Raw genomic sequence first — 23919 nt, 5'->3', positions numbered from 1 at the left:
CAGCTATTACATTATGATTATATTGTATTATCTTTTCTGCATGTTTTTATCTTTTTCCTACATTTAGCTGCAGTTGGGCTTTAAAGTGGTTGTAAACTCTAAAAAAAAAAAAAAAAAAAAAAAAATACAAATAAAAAAAAAACCTGCAAGACAAAGGCATAATGAGCTAGTATGCATAGTGAGGATGGATGTGTTTTTTTTTTCAGCTTTGCTGTTCTCTGTACATTTTGAAACCTTTTTCTACTATTTATAGCTGCTAGCAGATTTATGTCAGATATGTTAAATCACTTTCTTTTCATCCAGTGTCTTTCTTTTCATCCAGTGAGTGCAGATTTTCCCAGTTTATACTGGTATTCTCTCTGCAACAGCCCTATATTTATGAAAGTCTCTCCAAATGTTATCAGACCTGTCTTCCTCTGCATGAAGGTGTGTCCCCACTTTCCAGGGTAGGGGGAAATTAACCACTTGCCAACCAGCTGCCGCCATAATACTGCGGCAGGTTGGCTCTTTCCCGCAAATCATCGTACTGGTATGGCGGTCCCTTTAACAGCTATAGCAGCCGTGCATGGCGGGGGGAGCTGATGTGCATGGCCAGCAGACGCGATGGGCGCCGGCCACCCGCGATCGCTCCACAGAGAGCCAGAACAGGGATCTGTCAATGTAAGGCAGATTCCCATTCTGACAGGGAAGTACAGAGGGATCGTCTGTTACTAGTGATGAGGAACAGCAATCTCTCTGTACTCCCAATGAGTCCCACCCCCCCCTACAGTTAGCAACACTTCCCGGGAACACATTTAACCCCTTGATCACCACTAGTGTTAACCCCTTCCCTAGCAGTGTCATTTATACAGTAATCAGTGCATTTTTATAGCACCGATCACTGTATAAATGTGACTGGTCCCAAAAAAGTATCAAAAGTGTCCAATCTGTCCGCCGCAATGTAACAGTCCCGCTAAAAATCGCTAAACACTGCCATTACTAGTAAAAAATAATACAAATTTTAATCATTTCTGAGTCACTGACCTGAAACAAGCATGCTAATCAAGAGACCCAACTTTACTTGCTGCTTTTTTCAGGTCACTAACTTATTATTGCCTTAATAAATACTTTATTAATCTCAAAGGGAAATTATTAAAATTCAGTTAAATTCAACAAAGACAACACAAGATCCCAATAATGAATGGAACAGGACACTGCTACACAATAAAATTACCAATAACAGCAGTTGGTACTAAATAAAACTAAATTAAAACTATACTCTAACCACTTGACCTCCAGAAGATTTATCCGTCTTCATGACCAGGCCATTTTTTGCGATACGTCACTGCGTTGCTTTAACTGACATTTGCGCCGTCATGCAATGCTGTACCCAAATAAAAAGTAACTCCCTTTTTTTCCCACAAATAGAGCTTTCTTTTGGTGGTATTTGATCACCTCCTGCGGTTTTTATTTTTTGCGCTAGAAACAAAAAAAGACTGACAATTTTGAAAAAAAAATATACTTTTTTTACTTGCTGCTAGTAAAAAATCTGATAAAAAAATGTACAAAATCAAAATTCTTCATAAATTTAGGCCAATATGTATTCTGCTACATGGTTTTGGTAAAAAAAAAAAAAAAAAAAAAAATCCCAATAAGCGTATATTGATTGGTTTGCGCAAAAGTTATAATGACTATAAACTATGGGATATTTTTTATTTTTATTTTTGTGCAGCGGTTTATAGCAGGACTGCGATATTGTGGCAGACAGATCGGGACACCTAATGGACACTTTTGACACTTATGCACTGTCACTGCACTAATGACACAGGGAAGGGGTTAACAAATGGGGGGGAGGGGGGGGTTTGCTTTGAATGCTTGAAGGCATGGATTGGTATTCTTGTTTCACAGGAACACAGGATCCATATCCATGTCTTCTGTACTCACAGATTGGCAGTCTGCCTTGTTTACATATACCCACTGATCGGCTCCCGCTATGTAAAGTCACAGCGGGAGTGAGGCGCCAGTGGCGCACGCTCGCTATTGAAATCTGTAAGTGCAGAATCACATATATACGTGATTCTGCACAGAGCGGCCACCCTGTACCAGTAAATATGCTATGGGACAGACGGGAAGAGGTTAAAATATAACATAAAGTAAATAAGTGGTGAATCAAGGGCAGCCAAACAACTTGCCCACTTGTGTTCTGTGTTCAGTTCACACCTTGGACACTGTATTCATAGAGTTATTATGTTCACCTCAGAGCTTCTATTTCCTACTACCATCCAAACTTAAAGTGGATGTAAACCCTCATATATACCCAGTGAAGTGAACAGACAGAGATGAAACTAATTCTCCTACAGATGTATTACTTGTAGATCTGCTCCTCTCTACACCCCTCCAAAAGTGCAGATTGTGTTAAAAATCTTTCTTCATCTTTCAGCAGCACATAAGGAAGGGTGGAGAGACTGCGGTTACAGTGTGTGAGAGCTGATTGGAGGAAAGGAACACACTCCCTCCACACACAGCAGAACTGTGTTCTGAATAGACAAGCTCCGTTTTGAACTCCACCCCCCCCCCGACACAATTTTTTTTTCATGTGTCAGGAAAACTTCTCAGTGCTGATAACAGAGGAACAAAGCACCAGAAAAAAACACACTTAGAGCTTTGGAGAGAGATAAGTAAACACTACAGGTTTATGTGTTTTGCTCAAATTCCATGACTGGTTTACAGCTACTTTAAAAAAGAACTTTGGAGCGGCACTCTATGAGTTGAATCCAGAAAGTAAATATGGAAACCATTAGTTAATGAGGAAGCTTGTTTATTACACTGTGGGCAAAACAAACAAGGACTGCGAAAAAAAACTCTAAAAACTGCAATGATAAGTCATACAAATATATACAAAAATTAATAATGTTAAAAAGCAAACCGTACCACTGGTGACATCCAGGTGGAGGACTTTGACAAAGCGCAGGTGTGCAAAACATGTAGTCACAGCAAGCCAGCAGCTTGCAGTCCACAGCACATCACGGGTTTCCTGTTCCCCTTGTCTCGGGCGCGGTGCTGACACCACTCAGCGCGCCTGGTCCATCTGGCACTGCTCGGCTCTCCTGGCCTTTTAAACATTCCACAGTGGCTATCACACATCTCTCACCACCTGCAGCACAGTCCGGTCCCCTTCTGTCATCAGCTCAGGAATTGCAGCGGTTGGCAGTGTCCTCCTGCACTCTGCGATTTTACCACCTCTGGGCACAGGACTAGCCTGACCATCAGTCTGCAGGCAACAGGCTGCATCCCCTCTCACTGGGCTTCCATCGATCCCAACATGGCCTATGGTGCCCCTTTTCCATGTTTGACTAGCAAGCCCTTTGGATGGTTTGAACCCTTCTCCACCCGGATGTCACCAGTGGTATGGTTTTGCTTTTTAACATTATTCTTTTTTTTTATATATTTTTATGACTTAATATTGCAGTTCTTCCAAGTTTTTAGAGGTTTTCAGCAGTCCTTGTTTGTTTGGCCCACAGTATAATAAAAAATCTTCCTCATTAACTAATGGTTTCCATATGTACTTTCTGGATTTAACATCGCTCTGAAGTTCTTTTTTTCCTGCATATCCTTTGTTCCAGTGGTTGGCGGCTGCCCTGGGTTCCAGTCCATTAAACCTTGTTGGTTTATGACATCTCCACACACGACCTACAGCTTTAGCGCTCAAGGACTTTGCTGTTAATTCTGTTACAACTACTTTAAACCTATGATTCATTGCTTCTGATCAAATTGATCCTAGAATGTGTATGTATTGAACACTAGATGGTAAGCTCCTAGGTGACAGATTCAGATGTACATAATTCTGTATACTGTTTGTAACATGCTGACACTATATAAAGATTGCAAAAATTGTGTGTTTGCAAATGTTATCGTACAGTATTTGTATTCTATGTGAACTACATCCACATGTCATAAGAACTAGGACATTTATCTCATATATTTTTTTTGAAGCCCAGCTTTTTAACGATGACTAGTTTTTATTTCTAACGTGACTGAATATTTCACATTTCCTCTGTCCTGCAGGGAATACGGAGCAATTGATGATGTGGATATTGATTTGCATATTGACGTTAGTTTCCTTGATGTAAGTCTTTTGGTTTTCATTCAGAGTATATAAAGTAATCTTACAATAACATTAATATTTTATATCTAGTTAACGTTTGGAATATAGAATAGGATTATCTACACAGAGGTGTGAAAGTCGTTTTTCCAGATGTGCTTTGGCTGACCCTTTGATTGTTAATTCTGAAATACATGCTGTCTACATTTATTAGAATTTTGTGATTGAGAAAAATGTCACTCTGACACATCGAAAAAAAAAAAAGAATAAAAATATGCAGTACAAGCAGAAGTAAACCCTCCTGTCTTTTTCAGCCATCTTGGCCTCTGTTTGAGCTGCAACTGCCATGATGCTGCACATGTGATCAGTTACGACTTCAGCCATTTGATGGTTTGACAGTTTGGTTGAGAACACAAATGTGACAGTTAGCATTTCTGACATGCCTAGAATCCAACTGATTTTTGAAACCAGTAAATGAACGGTTCCGCTTTAATATTACACAGACTTTTGTTCTCCGGGATGATAGCCCACTGACACCCACAATAACCCTCTGACACTTACATCAGAGTCTGTCGTAGGAGTCCCCCTTTACATCAGGTTTCCCAGCAGTGCCCCCGTTATATCAGTGACCCCATTAGATACCTCATTTGCATCAGAGTCCCCATCAAAGCCCCTTGAAATTAAGGTCCCCATCAGAGCCCCCATACATCAGAGGCCATCTCAGAAGTCACCCCTCACAACAGAGCCACCATCACCCCCCTTACATCAGGATCCCTATAAAAAAAACTTTACATGAGGATCTGCATCAGAGCATCGCTTACATTACCTTAGTCCTGTTTAGGAGTCCCCCCTTATATCAGATTCCCTACCATTGGTTATCCCTCACTTTGCTTACAGCATGTCTGTAGTTAGTGTGCAAGCAAGAAAGGAGCTAGGAGCTGGAGCAGGTATGGATAGAGGAAGTTCAATACCCCTGCTGAGACAAGCACACTATCAGTTTCTAGAGTGTTATCAATCCTAGCAACCAAATGACTTGGAGAAAGATGGTACAGCGGAAAGAAAGCCTGTCCCTAGCCGCTGGCAATACTGTTGTGGGCCATAATTTGAAGAAACCTGCTCTAGATGTGCAGTTTGTGTACCAAGTCCTCAAATGGGGTTGCACAGTATTTCTAAATGTAACTCATATTATTAATATTAAAACGTATAGAATAAGAACTAACACTGTAGAATATTAATCCAGGGAGTATCCAATTGCCTTTAGGGATCAAGAAGAATTTTTCTTCCTGTAAATTGTACCACCTTTTGATTATTTTGCTCTTCTAGATTACTATCGGGTTTGGGGTTTTGTAGATGTCAATTCAATTCTGTCTTTTGTTTGATGGTCTTTTCGTTTATATGGCCATTTGTATGGGAGTCTAAGGCTACATGTATTGGAGTGTATTAGACATAAGGTACATAGCTAATACATACTGTATGCTCCACAATCTCCTTATTGTATACCATACTGAAAAATGTGGCCATCATGTGGAATTAGAATTAGTGTACAGCTAGTCCAGGCTTCCATCAGTCACATCTTCCTTGTGAAAAATATGTTCCCAGTTAAAAGGGATTTGGAGGGTTTGCACTTACCAAGTATTATTATTATTATTATTCAGGATTTATATAGCGCCAGCAATTTACTCAGCGCTTTACAATATAAAAGGGAGACAATACAGTTACAATACAATTAAATACAAGAGGATTAAGAGGGCCCTGCTCAGAAGAGCTTACAATCTAAAAGGGTGGGGCAGGTGGTACAGAAGGTTATAACTGTCGGGAATGAGTTGATGGAAGTGGTAGGAGATTAGTTTGAGACGTGATAGGCTTCCCTGAAGAGATGAGTTTTCAGGGATCGCCTGAAGGTAGCAAGAGTAGGAGATAGCCGGACCGGTGGAGGTAGCGAGTTCCAGAGGATTGGAGAGGCTCTGGAGAAGTCCTGGAGATGAGTGTGGGAGGAGGAGACGAGAGAGCTTGAGAGTAGGAGGTCTTGAGAAGAACGGAAGGGACGGTTTGGGTGATATTTGGAGACAAGATTGGTGATGTAGCTCGGGGCAGAGTTGTGAATGGCTTTGTATGTGGTGGTTTGTATTTTGAATTTAATTCGCTGGGTGATTGGGAGCCAGTGTAGGGATTGGAGGAGAGGGTTGGCAGACACTGAGCGGTTGGTAAGGTGGATAAGTCTGACAGCAGCATTCATGATAGACTGAAGAGGAGATAGCCTATGGAGAGGCAGGCCAATGAGAAGGGAGTTGCAATAGTCAAGGCGAGAGATAACAAGGGAGTGAATGAGGAGCTTGGTAGTTTCATTTGTTAAAAAGGGGTGAATTTTAGAGATGTTACGGAGGTGAAATCTACAAACTTTTCCCAACGATTGGACTTGGGGCTGAAATGACAAGTCAGAGTCTAGGGTTACACCTAGTACCCTGGCGTGAGGGGAGGGCCTGATGGTTGCATTGTTGATTTTGATGGAAAAGTCATGGAGGGGGGTACAGGCAGGGGGGATTATTAATAGCTCAGTTTTAGAGAGGTTTAGTTTAAGGAAATGGTGTGACATCCATGCTGATATGTCAGTTAGCAGGTTAGTAATGCGAGAGGAGACTGAAGGAGTGAGGTGAGGAGTAGACAGATAGATTTGGGTGTCATCGGCGTATAAGCGGTATTGGAAGCCTTGGGTGGTTATCAAGTGACCAAGGGAGGAGGTATAAATAGAGAAGAGAAGGGGTCCAAGAACAGAGCCTTGGGGGACCCCCACAGAAAGAGGTAATGGAGAGGAGGATACAGAGTTGTAGGTGACACTGAAGGAGCGCTGTGATAGATAGGCAGAGAACCAGGAAAGCGCAGAATCTCGGAGGCCAAGCGAATGTAGTTTATTGAGGAGGAGCGGGTGGTCAACAGTATCAAAGGCAGAAGAGAGGTCAAGTAGTAGGAGTATGGAGTACTGGCTGTTGGTTTTAGCAGTTAGTAGATCGTTAGTGAGTTTTAGTAAGACAGTTTCCATGGAGTGCTGAGAGCGAAAGCCAGACTGTAATGGGTCAAGAAGGTTATTTTCACTGAGGTAGGAGCTAAGGCGGTTGAAGACTAAGCGTTCTAGAAGTTTAGAGGTGAATGGGAGCAATGAGATAGGTCTTAAGTTGTTCAGGTTGGTGGGGTCTAGTGAGGGTTTTTTAAGTATGGGGGTGATCTGCGCATGTTTTAGAGGGGAGGGGAAGGTGCCACTTGAGAGGGAGAGATTGAAGATGTGAGTGAGGGAGCATAAGATAGAATTAGAGGGTGACCTTAATAGTTGTGAGGGGACAGGGTCCAAGGGACAATTGGTTAGGTGAGCATCTGAGAAAAGTTTTGCAACCTCTTCAGTAGTAGCCAATTCAAAAGAGGAGAGTGTTGAATGTGCTATTAGGCCAGGTATGTTGGGTGGTGAAGATGTACGCACAGCGGAGGTGTCCTCGCGAATTGCATCAATCTTGTCTTTGAAGTGATTGGCAATCTCTTGGGCAGTGAGTGAGTTGGTGGGTAGAGGTGGTGGGGGACAAAGCAGAGAGTTAAAAGTTGAGAAGAGCCGACGGGGATTGGATGACAAAGTAATAATAAGAGATACAAAGTAGGCTTGTTTGGCAGCATGGAGGCAGGAGTTGTATTTTAGAAGGGCAGATTTATATATGGTGAAGTCTTGGAGGCATTTGGTTTTACGCCACAGCCGTTCAAGAGCACGGCAACGTCTCTTGAGATTTCTAGTGTTGTCAGTTTGCCAGGGTTGTAATGGCCAGGGCCTGATTCTGCGTGTGGTTAGAGGGGCAAGTGCATCTAGTGATGAAGTAAAATTACTATTAAAAAAAAAATGGTCTTTTACTGTTTTTATAATATAGGATAAAGAACACAGCTTGATGTCAATATGTTTAAATATATTTTTTCAAAGCCTTGTTTTTTAGTTGCATATCGTTTTTAAATATCTCAGCATATTAGGGCAATCATATATACACCTGCAAGCGCTGCCTGCTGCTCATCTCATATTCCTTCAAGTCTATGTAGCACCCTCTAGCGTGCTAGAAACGTTTTTTTTGTTAGTCTAGGAAAATTGTTCAAGCTTGGCTGGCAGCCAAGCCTGTGTTTTTTTTTTCTGGGTCAGGGTGGGACACCCAGGGAGGGCTGGATGACTCACATGCAGCATCTCTGAGACCTCCCCTTACTCTTGGAACTTGTTGAAAACTTCTAGAAGAATGGGAGTGAGGTTGAGGAGGAGCTGTCTGGAGTTTTCAATCAATCCGTGACAGATGGGTTGACAGGGGGCAGGCCTCCTCAAATATTCTTGGTCAGTCCAGCTGTGGCAGTGGAGTTCGGGTGGAAGCTGTAGATTGAGTGTTAGAAGGCTGTCGGAAACCCTTGAGGGTAGCCCCCTAGTCTAGGGGAGGAAGTGACCTTGGGTCTGAGAGCTTGGGTGCGGAAGGGGCCCTCTTCACAACACACCGGGATGTCCTGACCACAGGCACATGAGCAGGAGAAGGACAGCAGGAGGAAAACACTGCTGGGCAAATCTCCAGGGAAGAAGACAGCCATTTGGACTGATGAGTGTTACAGTCAGAGAGGACTGAGAGGACTGGGTGACAGCAGTCTGAGATTGATGCAGAGTGAGTCTGGGAGGACTGTGGAAGTTTAGCCAAGAGTGCTGGAGACAGGGGCAGCTGCAGCCAGGTTGGCTGGCAGTGCCTGAAGAGGTGGTGCTAGGACCAGTAGCCACAGAAGGACAGCTGGGTACTAGGACTTTACTACACACACAGGGGGCCCTTAGTCTCTGCTAGTAAAGGGCATGTGCTACATATCCAATGGTGCCAGCTGGTCCTGGAAGTTGTAGTGCTTTAAGCAAGTGTTGTGCTGGAGGACGCTGAGGAGTGTAAATAGCTGTATAGAAGACGTTTGTCCCTGAAAAGTTCTACTACAGTCAAGTGGGCATCCCATATTATCCTTCTCCCTATCCAAGTTTAACCCCCTAATAAAAATACAAAACAAAGCACTGGACTGTTCCTTGCCTCAAGTGTGCTGTGAAAATGCTGGGTGCCTGGTTGTGCTGGGTAGGGGATCCCTTTCTACTTGCGCCTCCTTAGGGGGTGCGCTACATTTATCAGCCAGGGTCTGACCACTTGAAAACAACAGACATTAATGATATGAAATCCATATAAGCCTTATAACCAGAGATCATGCCAACTGTTGTCTGGGCTTTTAATCAAATGAGTGGATTAGAGAGCAGTGGGCTTTTTTTTATTCATGGCAGGGGCAAGTTGTTTTTTTTCTCAAAATATCAATGTGATCTAGTAATGCAGACATGTGCCTTTTTGTATCCTTTTACTTAAATGTTATTGGTAGTGATAAGTGAGATAAAATACTGAAGATAAAGAGATAAGAAGCTCCCTCCAGTGCTGGTGAGACTGCTAAAAGCCAAAGCGTTTGGTCACATTATTCTTTTATATGGTAAATTCAGACTGACAAATTGTCACAGACTTTGTTGTAGAACATGTAGGGAAACTAAACTTGAAACACTTGTAGGATACCTGGATCTTTCAGCCTGCTTGGCGATATCCACAAAACTGGATTCTCTCGGTTACTTCAGCCCTTCCAGGCTCTTGTTAAGAAAATCAATTCGTACGTGGTGTTCTTCTAAAGAGTCCTCCCCTAGAATGCTTGAAGTACACTGGGTCTCTCTCAAACTGGAGACGGCACCCAACTACCTCAGAATCCTCCTTTAGTTTCATTGCCTCGGCCTAGCCAGCCCTGAGACATCAAAGTCAGGTGGATCCGCACTCCAGGCCATAGCCTTCCTGGGGGGTGGTCAGGAGGACCAGGACCATGTAATCAGCACATCATACTGGGCCAGAACCCCGAACCACGTGATGTCCGCATCTTAAACAACCCTCTCCCACAGGGCACAGCGAGAGGACCACTTCCACTGACCTGGCCCCCGAAAGAGAGTAACTTAAGCACCTAACCAGACCCTAGTTCCACGCCTGCCACAAGAGACAGTGCCCACTGGGGCCAGGCTGAACATCTCATAGTCCAGTCAGACTGATGCAGAGGTCCAATTTAGACAAATATACCCAAACCAAACTGCAGTTTAGGAACTTTAATTTTAGAAAAAAAACACATAGCACGTGCTCTTCAGGAGCCGCCGCTACACAACATAAAAGGGAGGCAATACAGTTATAATACAATAAAATACAAGAGGATTAAGAGGGCTCTGCTCAGAAGAGCTTACAATCTAATACAGTGGGGCAGGTGATACAAAAGGTTGTAACTGTGGGGAATGAGCTGATGGAAGTGGTAAAAGATTAGTTAAAGACGTGATAGGCTTTCCTGAGGAAATGAGTTTTCAGGGATCACCTGAAGTTAGCAAGAGTAGGGGATAGCCAGACAGGTGGAGGTAGCGAGTTCCAGAGGATGGGAGAGGCTCTGGATAAATCCTGGAGACGAGCAGGAGAGGAAGAGACGAGAGAGCTTGAGAGTAGGAGGTCTTGAGAAGAGCGGATGGAGGATTTGGGTGATATTTGGAGACAAGATGTAGCTCGGGGCAGAGTTGTGAATGGCTTTGTATGTTGTGGTTAGTATTTTGAATTTAATCGCTGGGTTATTGGGAGCCAGTGTAGGGATTGGAGGAGAGGGTTGGCAGACTCTGAGCGGTTGGTAAGGTGGATAAATCTGGCAACAACATTCATGATAGACTGAAGAGGGGATAGCCTATGGAGAGGCAGGCCAATGAGGAGGGAGTTGCAATAGTCAAGGCGAGAGATAACGAGGGAGTGAATGAGGAGTTTGGTGGTTTCATTTGTTAAAAAAGGGCGAATTTTAGAGATGTTACAGAGGTGAATTCTACAAACTTTTGACAACGATTGGATTTGAGGCTGAAATGACAAGTCAGCATCTAGGATTACACCTAGTACCCTGGCGTTAGTGGAGGGACTGATGGTTGCATTGTTGATTTTGATGGAAAAGTCATGGAGAAGGGCACGGGTGGGGGGGAATATTAATAGCTCAGTTTTAGAGAGATTTTGTTTAAGGAAGTGGTGCGACATCCATGCTGATATGTCAGTTAGTAAGTCAGTAATGCGAGAGCAGACTGAAGGAGTGAGGTGAGGAGTAGATAGATAGATTTGGGTGTCATCAGCATATAAGTAATATTGGAAGCCGTGGGCAGTTATCAAGTGACCAAGGGAGGAGGTGTAGATAGTGAAGAGAAGGGGTCCAAGAACATTTCAACTGCCTATATTTGTAGACCTAGTAATTGTTTTGCCATGGGGTTTTTTCTGTGTGTATTTTTGTCTGCATCTTGACTGAGTGGAATTATCTCCACTTCCTGTTCCGTCAATTAGACAGGAAGTGAGGACCAAACTCACATCTAGCACAGGGAACACAGGTTCTTTCCACACTCTAAAACAAATCATTTTTGCTGGAGTCAGGCTTCGAGTGGCTGCAGATGCATACAGTATAATAGTTAGTGGAATAGCAATCATATGTAATCATATGTAATATGGGGCCTCTAAACCAATTTTACTTTAAATTACAGAACATATTATTTGTGATAATACACAGGATTCAGTCTAAAACTTGCAATACCATCACTTTTTCGAATTGCTTATTTTTGGTTCATTTTAGTCCTTACAGTTGTAGCAATTTCTTGGTCTACTAATGTATGATTCATAAATTACAAATTACATATTATTTCGCTTGGTGAATAAATCAGAATTATTATTTTTTTGCCATGGTATTTCAGCACTGAATTTGCAAATGTTGAGCTTCTGTTAAAGTAGAATTATCAGCTGGTGGTCTTTAGTAAATCTGAGGTTGGGTATGGTCCAGACTCGGGATCTGACTGAACCCAGCAGAAAGCTGTTACTTCAGCCCACTGCCACCCAATCAGCTGGAGCCAGGGCATTCCCTGCCTCGCACCTACATGTACACAAAAGATTGGGGATTCTCATGATATAACTGACCTAATATGACCACTTGGTGGCAGTGGGCAGTAACAGCTTCTTGCTGAGTTTAATAGGAACCCAAGTTTGGACCAAACCTGAGCTCAGCCTTAATCTTTTAATGTTTATAGGGTGTATTTTTGTGTTAACAGACAATAGGCAGTTGCAGTCTGTACTTCCCACTGCAGGTGGCACTTGATCAAGCCGCAATGGAGAACAGGAAGGAAGTTGTGAGGAACTTAGTTCCATTATGACTGCCCGTGGACACACGGGAGCCGCCGCGCGTGGCATATTTGCCGTTGACGGTACCGCGCTCAGTGCATCTGTGCGCCGCTGTCTACGGCGCATACGCCGTAGACAGCATTGCTTGTCTTTCGGCAAATATCTCCTAAACCGTGTAGGTTTAGGAGATATTTCTTGGACCTACCCACTTTAATGTCATGGCATTTTTAACTGAAGCTGCAGAGTTTGACAGGCAACACAGCCCGCCAAGCTTGCCCATGGAGATCAATGTGGACACACCACGAGCCTAGCATTTGAGGTGCAGTCCTGCAATGTAAAATTGCTATTCGACAATTTAAAAAAAAAAGTTACAATAATAAATAAAAAACAAAAAAGGAATCAGGGGGTGGCAGTAGTAACACCTGAATGCCTGCAAGCTGCTGCTATATAGTTAAACAATCTGTGTTGTACTGACTCAATGTGTTAAAAAAAACGATTGTATCCCTATGAGAACAAATTATCATGCCATAAATAGTGCTCACGAAAAAAGAATATTTATAAAACACTCCAGATGGACAAATGTGACCTTCTATGTGCTCAACATCTCCCCAGGCAATGGTTTCCAGCATCGACAGAAGTGGCAACACACAGTAAAGAAAGCACATGAAAAATTCCATAGTGTAGCAAACTTTGTGCCTCCTTTATTTTGAAAGCAGGGTAAAACTACTCACAAGTCAGTGTAGGTATGTAGATTTCAAAAAACCACCACTCCAATCGCTCTGGTGACATCACCGCTAGACTCTTCCTTACACATGTTTCGTCCTAATGTACGTATTCCAGGGACATAGGAGTACAAGCAGTGCCTAGATCACCATATATATAGAAAAAGATCACAGGCTTCCATCCAACAGGGCAAGCTGCATTCACCGCATATCAATTTTAGAGGGCGGTAAGCACTGGTCTGAAAGGGACCTAACATTATTATGCTATTACTTTATTCATTTTATTACACATTGACATTATTGATGTTATCAACCTTTTCCTTTACAAGTGCCAAATATCACCTTGAATTTGCATAAATAAGATTACCTCATTTAATTTTTACTTAGAAGTAATAGAAATGTTCTCCAGATGATAACCATGGTGGCTTCTCTATCTATCTATCTATCTATCTATCTATCTATCTATCTATCTATCTATCTATCTATCTATCTATCCATCTCTGATAGGGATAACTTTTTTCTAATATATTTGGTTCTTTTTATGTCTTTCATCAGGAAGAAATTGCTGTAGCGTGGGATGTTATCCGCACAGAACCGATTGTAATTCGCCTCCACTGTTCTCTCACACAATATTTAAATGGCCCAGGTTAGTAGTCAAATCTTACATTTATATATGCATCTTTTTAAAGGATTTTTTTTGGCATGGCTTTATTATGGCCTACTGCCTTTTTTTTTTTGCTAATTATGTAGGGTTATCTTTGGAAAACATACTTACCTGCTCAGGGAATTCAGTATCTGCTGCTCAGCTGCCACAGGCCAGGTCTTATGCCACTATCCTCACTTTCTCCATTGGTAGCTGGCTGTCTCTTCGGGGTTCTTGTAATTGGTCCCTGATGATGCACCGCCAGGTTTGCCCTCCAGCTGATGTGTTAAAAGAAATGAAATTGGCGCTAACAATATATCTACAAAAATACAAATAATAGTATTAATGTCCTTCAATTATGTGTAATGGTCCCCACACCACATGAGCAATCACCATCACCACCATAAAAAAAATGCACACTCACCGCCAGTCCAGTGACCTCTAAACTAATAGAAGTCTGTGGAATCGGCCGTATACACTTCCAATTCAATCTACTGACATGTAATACTGCTGCCATTTCTGACTTTCTTCTGGAAATGCTAGTTGCCTGGCTGTCTCAGCCTGAATAGTCACTGACCTGGGGCAAGCAAGCAAATTCTGATGTGGGAGTAAAATTAGAATTCCGTGAAGTATTGAAGCCAACCAGCAAAACAGCCACTTTAATTTTCATTGGGAGAGTTAAATGATGAGCCAACATATTTCCCAAGCACTTTAAAGTGCATCTATCATCAAAGCAAAAATTCCTCAGGGCAAAGCTTCTGAAGGAAGCTGCCCTGCCCCAGCTCATAAGCCACATACTAGTTTTTGGACAGTACCCTGTAACCTGGTAATGCCTTATGCATTCAATGGATTTCACTGAGATTTCTCTTTCTTTCAGTGCCAACAGTTGACGTCTTTCAGATATCTACAAAGGAAAAGTTTGGTTTGGGACACCAGTTAAAAAAGTAAGTGAATGTTATAAAAAAAAAAAAAAGATTCTGCTACTTTAACAAGACAGGGGCTAGTTTTAAATATCAGGCCTATTCACACTATTGTGTTGACCTGCTTTTTAACACACTGTAAAAATGTGTATTAATGCATTTACACAGAAATAACAATTATTATTTAACAATTATTATTAATTAAGATGTGTCTTGTTCACACCATAACACTGCATTGACCTTCGTAGCATTGCATTGTGTTAAAATGTAACATGCAAATGCAACATGCATGTCAACGCAACGCTGGTAATGGAGAAAAAAATACTTTTTTATAGTTTTGTCCCCTCACAAACAAAAAGTCCCCCTACTCAAACAAGATGTGATGTCACCTGCAAAACGCATAGGCTTTTAATATGTGTCAAACACACATAAGTGCACACAAAAATGCACATAAATGGAGGGTAAATTTAAGGAAATACATTTTCCATGCAATTTACTTCATGTTATGTGAAAAACAAGCCCTTAAAGTGGCTATACATGGTTCCGTTTTTTTTTTGATTTTCGATCCATGGACAGCTTAAGGCACAGCTAAGTGATACCTTTTTATACAAGCCCCGGGCATGTAAACATTCCCATCCACTGCCTATCGTAGCTTGAAGTGGATGTATACCCTCACGTATACCCAGCAAATTGGCTGACCTCAGTTAATACACAGAGATGAAACAAATCCTCCTATGTAAGTTGTTTATCTGCAGTCTTCTCTTTTCTACAGCTGTTCAAATTGCAGAATTTTTGAACGGCTGTTCACCCCCCCCCCCCCCCCCGTCACTGGCAGGGAAGGAGTTAACACTAGGGGGCGATCAAGGGGTTAAATGTGTTCCCTAGGTTTGTGGTGTGTTCTAACTGTGAGGGGGATGTGGCTAACTAGAGGAGGAGAGAGATCGTTGTTCCTACTTAGTAGGAACACACGATCTGTCGCCTCTCCCCTGACAGAACCGGGATTTGTGTGTCTGTCACCAGTGGTCATCGTGCCAACCGGGCACGCTCGTCGGCTCTAGGGACACGCTGCTATAGTATCTTAAAGAGCTGATGTACAGTTATGGCGGCTCGTGCAGCAGTGTCACCCTGAGTCAGTATTTCTGCGGTGGCTGGACGGGAAGTGGTTAATATGATAAATTGTGCTTACCTGTAACAGGAAAACATAATCGGTATACAGAGGCACGACCACAAAACCATCTGGCACGCTTGTGCATGATGATGTCACACTCTAGCTCTCCCCAACGCATTTCTCCACAACAAGCCTCCAATCCCAGAGGACACCCATTAGGGAGAAACGCGTCAGCCGAAGCTAGAGTGTGACATCAGAGTATAACTGATGTGTTATACTTTTATTGTATGCACTGGGTTGTTAATTGATTCACTTAAAAGCTTAGCACACTTTGTATTTATAGAATTCTCACTATAAACAGTAATACGTAAATCCAATATATCAGCAATAATGTGAACATACTGATGTATTTCCTCTCTCAACTGTACCCCTTGAACCCCTAAAGAAGCCTTCCCTTTATTTTGTCTTATTTTTAGAATTTTTGGTTCAAATACTGTTTCTATGCTGATTTGCTTATTTAAATGGGAATGTGTATGGGGTTGCTAACTGTGTATCTGTACTGAGCAGTGTCGGCTGGTGGAAATTTTTATTTTGGGGGGCTACAGACAGTATAACAACCCCCCCCCCCCCGTCAGTCGGTTGGTAGCTCTTACCCCATCATCGGGAACTTCCCCTGCTCGGCAGCTGCAGCCTCCCATTCTTCTGATCTCCACGGGTCATCACGGCAACGGCGGCGGCTTCTGTTTCCTCCCTCCTCCTCGGTGGCCAATCAGGAATCTTCTCTTTCCGGGCCAATCAGAAAACAGTTCCGACACCCGCTTCTATATTGGCCGGATTGAGGATCAGTGTTTCAACAGTGAATATTCATTCGCTGTTGTAACACACCTGGCTGGGATTGGAGTGCATTCTCTGTGACCCAAGCCCACCCTATTTTGAAGCCTATTAGAACCTCTGACTCTAATCAGGTGCTTTTAAAAAAAACAGGCCGCTGTAATTCATGCGTCCGGTGCCCTGCAAGGGACTGGACGCATAAATAGGGGGTGGCCGCAGCAACCATGGATAGATTCATGCTATGCATGAATCAATCTATTGGGTGGCACGGAGAGAGAGGACGGCTCCTGGGCGCCCCTAATGGACGGGCCATCACTGGTAATAAGATCCATCCAGTAAGATTTTATCCACTGGGGTTATTTAGCCATTTTTTATTCTTTTGATATTGCAATAAAAGTTATAATTTTATATATTTCTCTATTGGGTTTATTTACTAAAGAGAGTTCAAAATCAGGCTCACTTCTGCATAGAAACCATTTAGCTTCCAGATTTATTGCCAAAGCTTAACTGAACAAGCTGAGGTTAGAAGCTGATTGGCTACCATGCACAGCTGCACCAGATTCCGAGTGCTCCAGTTTTAGTAAATCTCCCCTTATGTACCTTTATTTTCCTGAAGGAAGTACAAGCAGTACCTTAAAAGTCCCTCCACTCATCTTTTGTTATTTTGTGTTAGTTTGAAACCCTGTATGTATCACCATACCATAGAAATGCCATGGATGCGTTCTACGTAGAGAAGGCGAATTTGGTAGGATTTCAGCTGTTGCAGATAACAAAGTCATTTTTTTACCTGATCCTAATTATGAATGTGCACATAGGATCATGCAGACGTTTGTGACGCAGCAATGGAAGCAGAGCAAAGAAAAACTGAACTGTTCGCACAAGAAGATGTCAGAGAAGAAGGTGAAGTCCCCACTGCACATTTTTTCTACATTGCGCAGGTACGTGATACAGATGGGTTTACCGCATGTCCTCAGACCGTGCGATCGCATGCGTGTCTGGGCTAGCTATAGTAACCACAAAGTGGAGAGACTCTGAGAGACATGTGTTTCCTGTCACAGCAAATTTCACAAGCAACCTCATTCTCTGTGAACTATATTTTTACATTTCCTTATCGGTTAGGCGTCAACTACAGTGCAACTGAAAGATCGAAATCTTCCTCTATGATTGCTCTGTGGCTAGGATTCTACAAAGTTAATCTCACATGGTGTACTGGCAGCTTAACCCTAGCAAAACCACAAAATACTATACATTTCTACATATAGTACTTGTACAGTAAATAAACTTTTTTTTATCCTTCTTATCTGCCAAACTGTTAGTCATACTGGTCAGACCTTCTCGAGATTCATCATCATAGCGCTACAAAAGCCAGGAGCCTGCATAAACTCAACACCAGCCTGCTCGCTATGCTAAAAAAGTGGGCGGTCATCTTATACTTTCCTTTTCCTTTAATCATGCTTAACCACTTCTCTATTGGAGCATTTTTTTTGCACATGTTAAAATCAGCATTTTTTAATATAAATTAGTATAACCTCTCTCTCTATCTATTTTCTAAGAGCAGAAACCCTGTAGAATAAAATGGTCGTAATTGCAATTTTTTATGTTGCACAGCTGCAAATGCATTTTAGTGCAAACACAATATTATACCCAAATTATGGTAAAATATAAAAGAGAGGGTTGCGTTGAGTACATGGATACCAAATGTGTGAAGCTTTAAAATTGTGCACACCCATGGAATTGCAAAAAACTACTGTATGGTACCCAAAATTCACCATAACCATCGCCTAGAGGCGATTCAGTTCGCATTGTGCGCTATATAAGTATTTCATTCATTCATTCATTCATAAGCAATGATTTAAAAGCCTTTACAGGTTATCAGTTTACAGATAACTGTGAACTACAAAAAAGGAAAAATTAATAAGCTGCGCTGAGTGCACTATGAATTAGAGCAGATAAGCCTACTGTGCAAAAAAATAACAAATAAATGCAATCCTATTCTGCCCCCAACTAATGGGGGAACTGTGTATGCCAAAATATAAAAGCCAATAGTGTAATTTATATTTACTGCCCTACCCTTAGGTGGGCAGACCACAACCTTAGTGACCAATAATATAAATAATGTAAATCAGTTGATCTAAAAAAACACCCCGTGAACACAAAGAGTCTCTATGAACATACAAATTGGTGAACAGAGAAAAAGTCCAGCTGTAATAGATTAAATACAAATGGGATCCTACATAAATGAAAAGTGTTCAATCCACCACCATATGTCTGAATTCACTTCTTACCGGAAATTCATAAACCCCCACTACAGAGGGTCACAATGAGCATATAGGTGTGTAATCGTCCCCCACTCCAAAGGAATCCTTATTGTTCGCCTTGCACCACCGTTTTTAGTGTATTGCTCATCCCTACGAGTTTCGCAACAAAATTGCATCATCCAGGGGCACGAGCGGCACGCCATATCACCTCCTTTTATAATGCCACTACCCCTCCAAGCCTCGCTCTGGGCATGCAGTTATTCCTGCCAAAACCAGGCCTCGTTTTCATTAGTAAACAAAGACATAGGTCCTTCCTTTCGCTAGGAACTTCCCCCGTTCACTCCTCCATCCAATCCGGATAGTTATCCAATGTAAACTTCCGTATTGACCAAGCCTCATTCCCATCTGATACAGGAAATGTTCAGTCAACTGGTGGGGTCCGATGGAACGCAATGCCCTTTACCCTACTTCCAATACATCACATCCGGTCCACGACACTTCCGCTGTCAACAACAGTGCCTTGGAGGGCCGGAAACACATAGCGCTCTGCGCTCGGCTTCCGGCCCACTATATCCTCCAAAGTTCCGGTCTATTCCATCCGGTCCGTGACAGCTTCCGTTTTATTAGCAGCACTGTAACGGACCAATAGCATGCGGCGCACCCCGTTGACTTCCGGTCCCCCGTACGAAACCACGTGGACTGCCATCCTAACCAGGCCTCGTTCCCATCCACAGATACACCTCCCCAATGCACCCAATCAACATACACATATACCTCTGGTCACTCCCCACCGGGGGCGGCCCAGAATAAATGAACAGAGGTAAATTGCAATAGGACTGAATCAACCATAAAAGGAGTCAATAACGATATCCCAACCCTCTAGAATCAAACGGCACATTACCCAAATACATGCATAATTAGCATATAAATAATAAAATAAATTCCCTTGAAGTGTGCGTGTGAAACCGAAACTAAACAAAAACGCACATATAACATTTCTACCTTGCGCACTTTAATTGTTTAGAACACGCTCAAAGCAAATACTTCTTCCCATTTATTGATCATTAATCGTACACTATCTCAAATAAGAGAAAGATGACTGGTTATTAATAGTCACCTTCAATCACCCATGACCATAGAATGGTATGGAGGAGTGAACCCCCTTTCAGAGACACTGTAGGGATATAACCCCACCACCCATCCTATTCCCTTAATGTCCCACGGGGTAATGTCGTTTTGATCCATCTTTTTAGTGGGTATACTATGGAGTTATATGTGCGTTTTTCCAGTTTAGTTTTGGTTTCACTCTCACACTTCAAGGGAACTTATTTTATTATGTATATGCTAATTATGCATGTATTTGGGTGTGCCGCTTGATTCTAGAGGGTTGGGATATCGTTATTGACTCCTTTTATGGTTGATTCAGTCCTATTGCAATTTACCTCTGTTCGTTTATTCTGGGCCGCCCCCGGTGGGGTGTGACCAGAGGTATATGTGTATGTTGATTGGGTGCATTGGGGAGGTGCATCTGTGGATGGGAACGAGGCCTGGTTATGATGGCAGTCCATGTGGTTCCGTGCGGGGGACTGGAAGTCAATGGGGTGCGCCGCATGCTATTGGTCCGTTACAGTGCTGCTAATAAAACGGAAGCTGTCACGGACCAGATGGAATAGACCGGAACTTTGGAGTATATAGTGGCCTGGAAGCCGAGCGCAGCGCGTTATGTGTTTCCAGCCCTCCAAGGCACTGTTGCTGACAGCGGAAGTGTCGTGGACCGGATGTGATGTATTGGAAGTAGGGTAAAGGGCGTTGCGTTCCATCGGACCCCACCAGTTGACTGAACATTTCCTGTATCAGATGGGAATGAGGCTTGGTCCGTTACAGTGCTATTGGTCCGTTACAGTGCTGCTAATAAAATGGAAGCTGTCACGGACCGGATGGAATAGACCGGAACTTTGGAGGATATAGTGGCCCGGAAGCCGAGCGCAGCGCGTTATGTGCTTCCGGCCCTCCAAGGCACCGTTGCTGATAGCGGAAGTGTCGTGGACCGGATGTGATGTATTGGAAGTAGGGTAAAGGGCGTTGCGTTCCATCGGACCCCACCAGGTGACTGAACATTTCCTGTATCAGATGGGAATGAGGCTTGGTCAATACGGAAGTTTACATTGGATAACTATCCGGATTGGATGGAGGAGTGAACGGGGGAAGTTCCTAGCGAAAGGAAGGACCTATGTCTTTGTTTACTAATGAAAACGAGGCCTGGTTTTGGCGGGAATAACTGCACGCCCAGAGCGAGGCTTGGAGGGGTAGTGGCATTATAAAAGGGGGTGATATGGCATTCCGCTCGTGCCCCTGGATGATGCAATTTTGTTGCGAAACGCGTATGTGGGAGCAACACACTAATGTCACCTCGTGTTCAGTGTCCAGGCAGGACGGGTCTGTCCGTGTGCATCCGGCCGGCGCAACAGACTTAAGGCTTTGAAGTTCCATTTTTATTGTAAGTGTTATTTTATATTTTTAATTTTTTACAATAAAGGGTTTTACACTATTGGAGCTTTATCTCTCTTTCACGGTGCATATCTTGAGCCTTCCAAATATATGAGAGGTATCCCATGAAAATGTATCCAGTCATTTACATATGAAAACGGTGGTGCAAGGCGAACAATAAGGATTCCTTTGGAGTGGGGGATGATTACACACCTATTAGCTCATTGTGACCCTCTGTAGTGGGGGTTCATGAATTTCCGGTAAGAAGTGATTTCAGACATATGGTGGTGGATTGAACACTTTTCGTTTATGGAGGATCCCATTTGTATTTAATCTATTACAGCTGGACTTTTTCTCTGTTCACCAATTTGTATGTTCATAGAGACTCTTTGTGTTCACGGGGTGTTTTTTTAGATTTGATCAACTGATTTACATTATTTATATTATTGGTCACTAAGGTTGTGGTCTGCCCACCTAAGGGTAGGGCAGTAAATATAAATTACACTATTGGCTTTTATATTTTGGCATACACAGTTCCCCCATTAGTTGGGGGCAGAATAGGATTGCATTTATTTGTTATTTTTTTGCACAGTAGGCTTATATGCTCTAATTCATAGTGCACTCAGCGCAGCTTATTAATTTTTCCTTTTTTGTTTATTTCTGTAATTATGTGATACAGTTAAGCCTCAGCTGAACTCGGTCCTTGGAGACTAAAGCCGCGTACACACGGGCGGACTGTCTGGCCAACTTAGTCCGTCAGACAATCCGACGCACAGTCCGTCATACTTTCGAATGAACGGACTTGACCACACACACACCACTTTTTGAGCGGACTAATACGGCGTACTAAATCCGCCATACTATCCGCCCTACTTTTGAAATGAACGGACTCGCCCACACACGCGGAGGAAAGTCCGCTCATTTCGAGCGCGTCTCCAGGTAGGCGGGGCCCGCGAAGGAGACGTCGCTGACCCCGCCGCCTGGTATGGACTTAAAGGGGAACCCCAACGCCGAAAAAAATCGGCGTGGGGGTCCCCCCCAAGTCCACAACGGACCCTTGTCCGAGCACGCTACCCGGCCGGCCAGGAAAGGGGGGCGAGCGAGCGCCCCCCCTCCTAAACCGTACCAGGCCGCGTGCCCTCAACAAAGCACCTTGTCCCCATGTTGATGAGGACAAGGGCCTCTTCCCGACAACCCTGGCCGTTGGTTGTCGGGGTCTGCGGGCAGGGGGCTTATCGGAATCCGGGAGCCCCCTTTAATAAGGGGGCCCCCGGATACCGGCCCCCCACCCTATGTGAATGAGTATGGGGTACAATGTCCCCCTCTTCGGTTCTTCTGCCGGGCCACCGCGCCTTCTTATAGCTCTTTTACAGGCGGTGGCCCGGTCTTCTGTCGCCGCCGCTGCCGCCGCCTTCCGTTCTTCTTCTTCTTCTCCTCCAGGAGATGTTGCCTCGACGATCTCTCCGGCCGGAATGCCAGGGACGCACTGCGCGGCCACTTATATAGGGACAAGGGGCGGTGTCACATGGCTTTATGTCACATGGGTTGGTCACATGGGTTGATGTCACATGGGGACTATGACATCGTAAGGGGGCGGGGTCACCATGTGACACCAACCCATGTGACATAAAGCCATGTGACACCGCCCCTTGTCCCTATATGCCGCGCAGTGCGTCCCTGGCATTCCGGCCGGAGAGATCGTCGAGGCAACATCTCCTGGAGAAGAAGAAGAAGAAGAAGAAGAAGAAGAAGAAGAAGAACGGAAAGCGGCGGTGGCGGCGACGGCGGCGACAGAAGACCGGGCCACCGCCTGTAAAAGAGCTATAAGAAGGCGCGGTGGCCCGGCAGAAGAACCGAAGAGGGGGACAAGACCCCCGAAGTCGGGAGAAGAGGCCGGCGGCGAGGAAGAAAGCCGGACTCCTCCGCTAGCAAAAGAGCTACAAGAAGATAGCGGAGGAGTCCGGCGAGAAGACCCCCGAAGACGGAAGACCCCCGGAGCTGTGCAATAAAGTATTTTATCTCGTGTGTTGTGTTTTTTTTGGTACTTTTATTTTACAGGTGAATGGGTAGGGGTACATTGTACCCCATACTCATTCACATAGGGTGGGGGGGCCGGTATCCGGGGGCCCCCTTATTAAAGGGGGCTCCCGGATTCCAATAAGTCCCTCGCCCGCAGACCCCGACAACCAACGGCCAGGGTTGTCGGGAAGAGGCCCTTGTCCTCATCAACATGGGGACAAGGTGCTTTGGGGTGGGGGGGGCCACGCGGCCCCCCCTTCCCCAAGGCACCCCCCATGTTGAGGGCACTGGTACGGTTACGGTTTAGGAGGGGGGGCGCTCGCTCGCCCCCCTTTCCTGGCCGGCCGGGTAGCGTGCTCGGACAAGGGTCTGTTGTGGACTTGGGGGGGACCCCACGCCGATTTTTTTCGCCGTTGGGGTTCCCCTTTAAGTCCATACCAGGCGGTGGGGCCAGCGACGTCTCCTTCGCGGGCCCCGCCTACCTGGATACCCACTCGAAATGAGCGGACTTTTCTCCGGGCGGGAAAAGTCCGCTCATTTCAAAAGTACGGCGGACTGCCATACACACGGGCGGATTGTCCGCCGAAATGCGAGTACGACGGACAGTATTTCGAACATTCCGAAATACTTAGTCCGC

General features: G+C 44.1%; 1 protein-coding gene across 3 annotated transcripts in view; it reads left to right on the top strand.

The window, feature by feature from the left end:
- The window catches only part of PARP8 (poly(ADP-ribose) polymerase family member 8), a 452966-nt gene that overhangs the window by 328130 nt on the left and 100917 nt on the right, over positions 1 to 23919 (top strand). For all 3 annotated transcript variants that reach the window (XM_077462768.1, XM_077462766.1, XM_077462767.1), the window contains exons 8-11: positions 4045 to 4105; positions 13572 to 13662; positions 14537 to 14603; positions 17334 to 17456. In XM_077462768.1, the coding sequence (XP_077318894.1) occupies positions 4045 to 4105; positions 13572 to 13662; positions 14537 to 14603; positions 17334 to 17456 (342 nt within the window). The remainder of the gene's footprint in view (positions 1 to 4044; positions 4106 to 13571; positions 13663 to 14536; positions 14604 to 17333; positions 17457 to 23919) is intronic.

The sequence above is a fragment of the Lithobates pipiens genome, unplaced genomic scaffold (genome assembly GCF_037356315.1).
Source record: "Lithobates pipiens isolate NorthernLeopardFrog02 unplaced genomic scaffold, aLitPip1_a1.2 Scaffold_3, whole genome shotgun sequence".
Lineage (NCBI taxonomy): Eukaryota > Metazoa > Chordata > Amphibia > Anura > Ranidae > Lithobates > Lithobates pipiens.
This window is presented reverse-complemented; position numbering and strand designations above follow the sequence as displayed.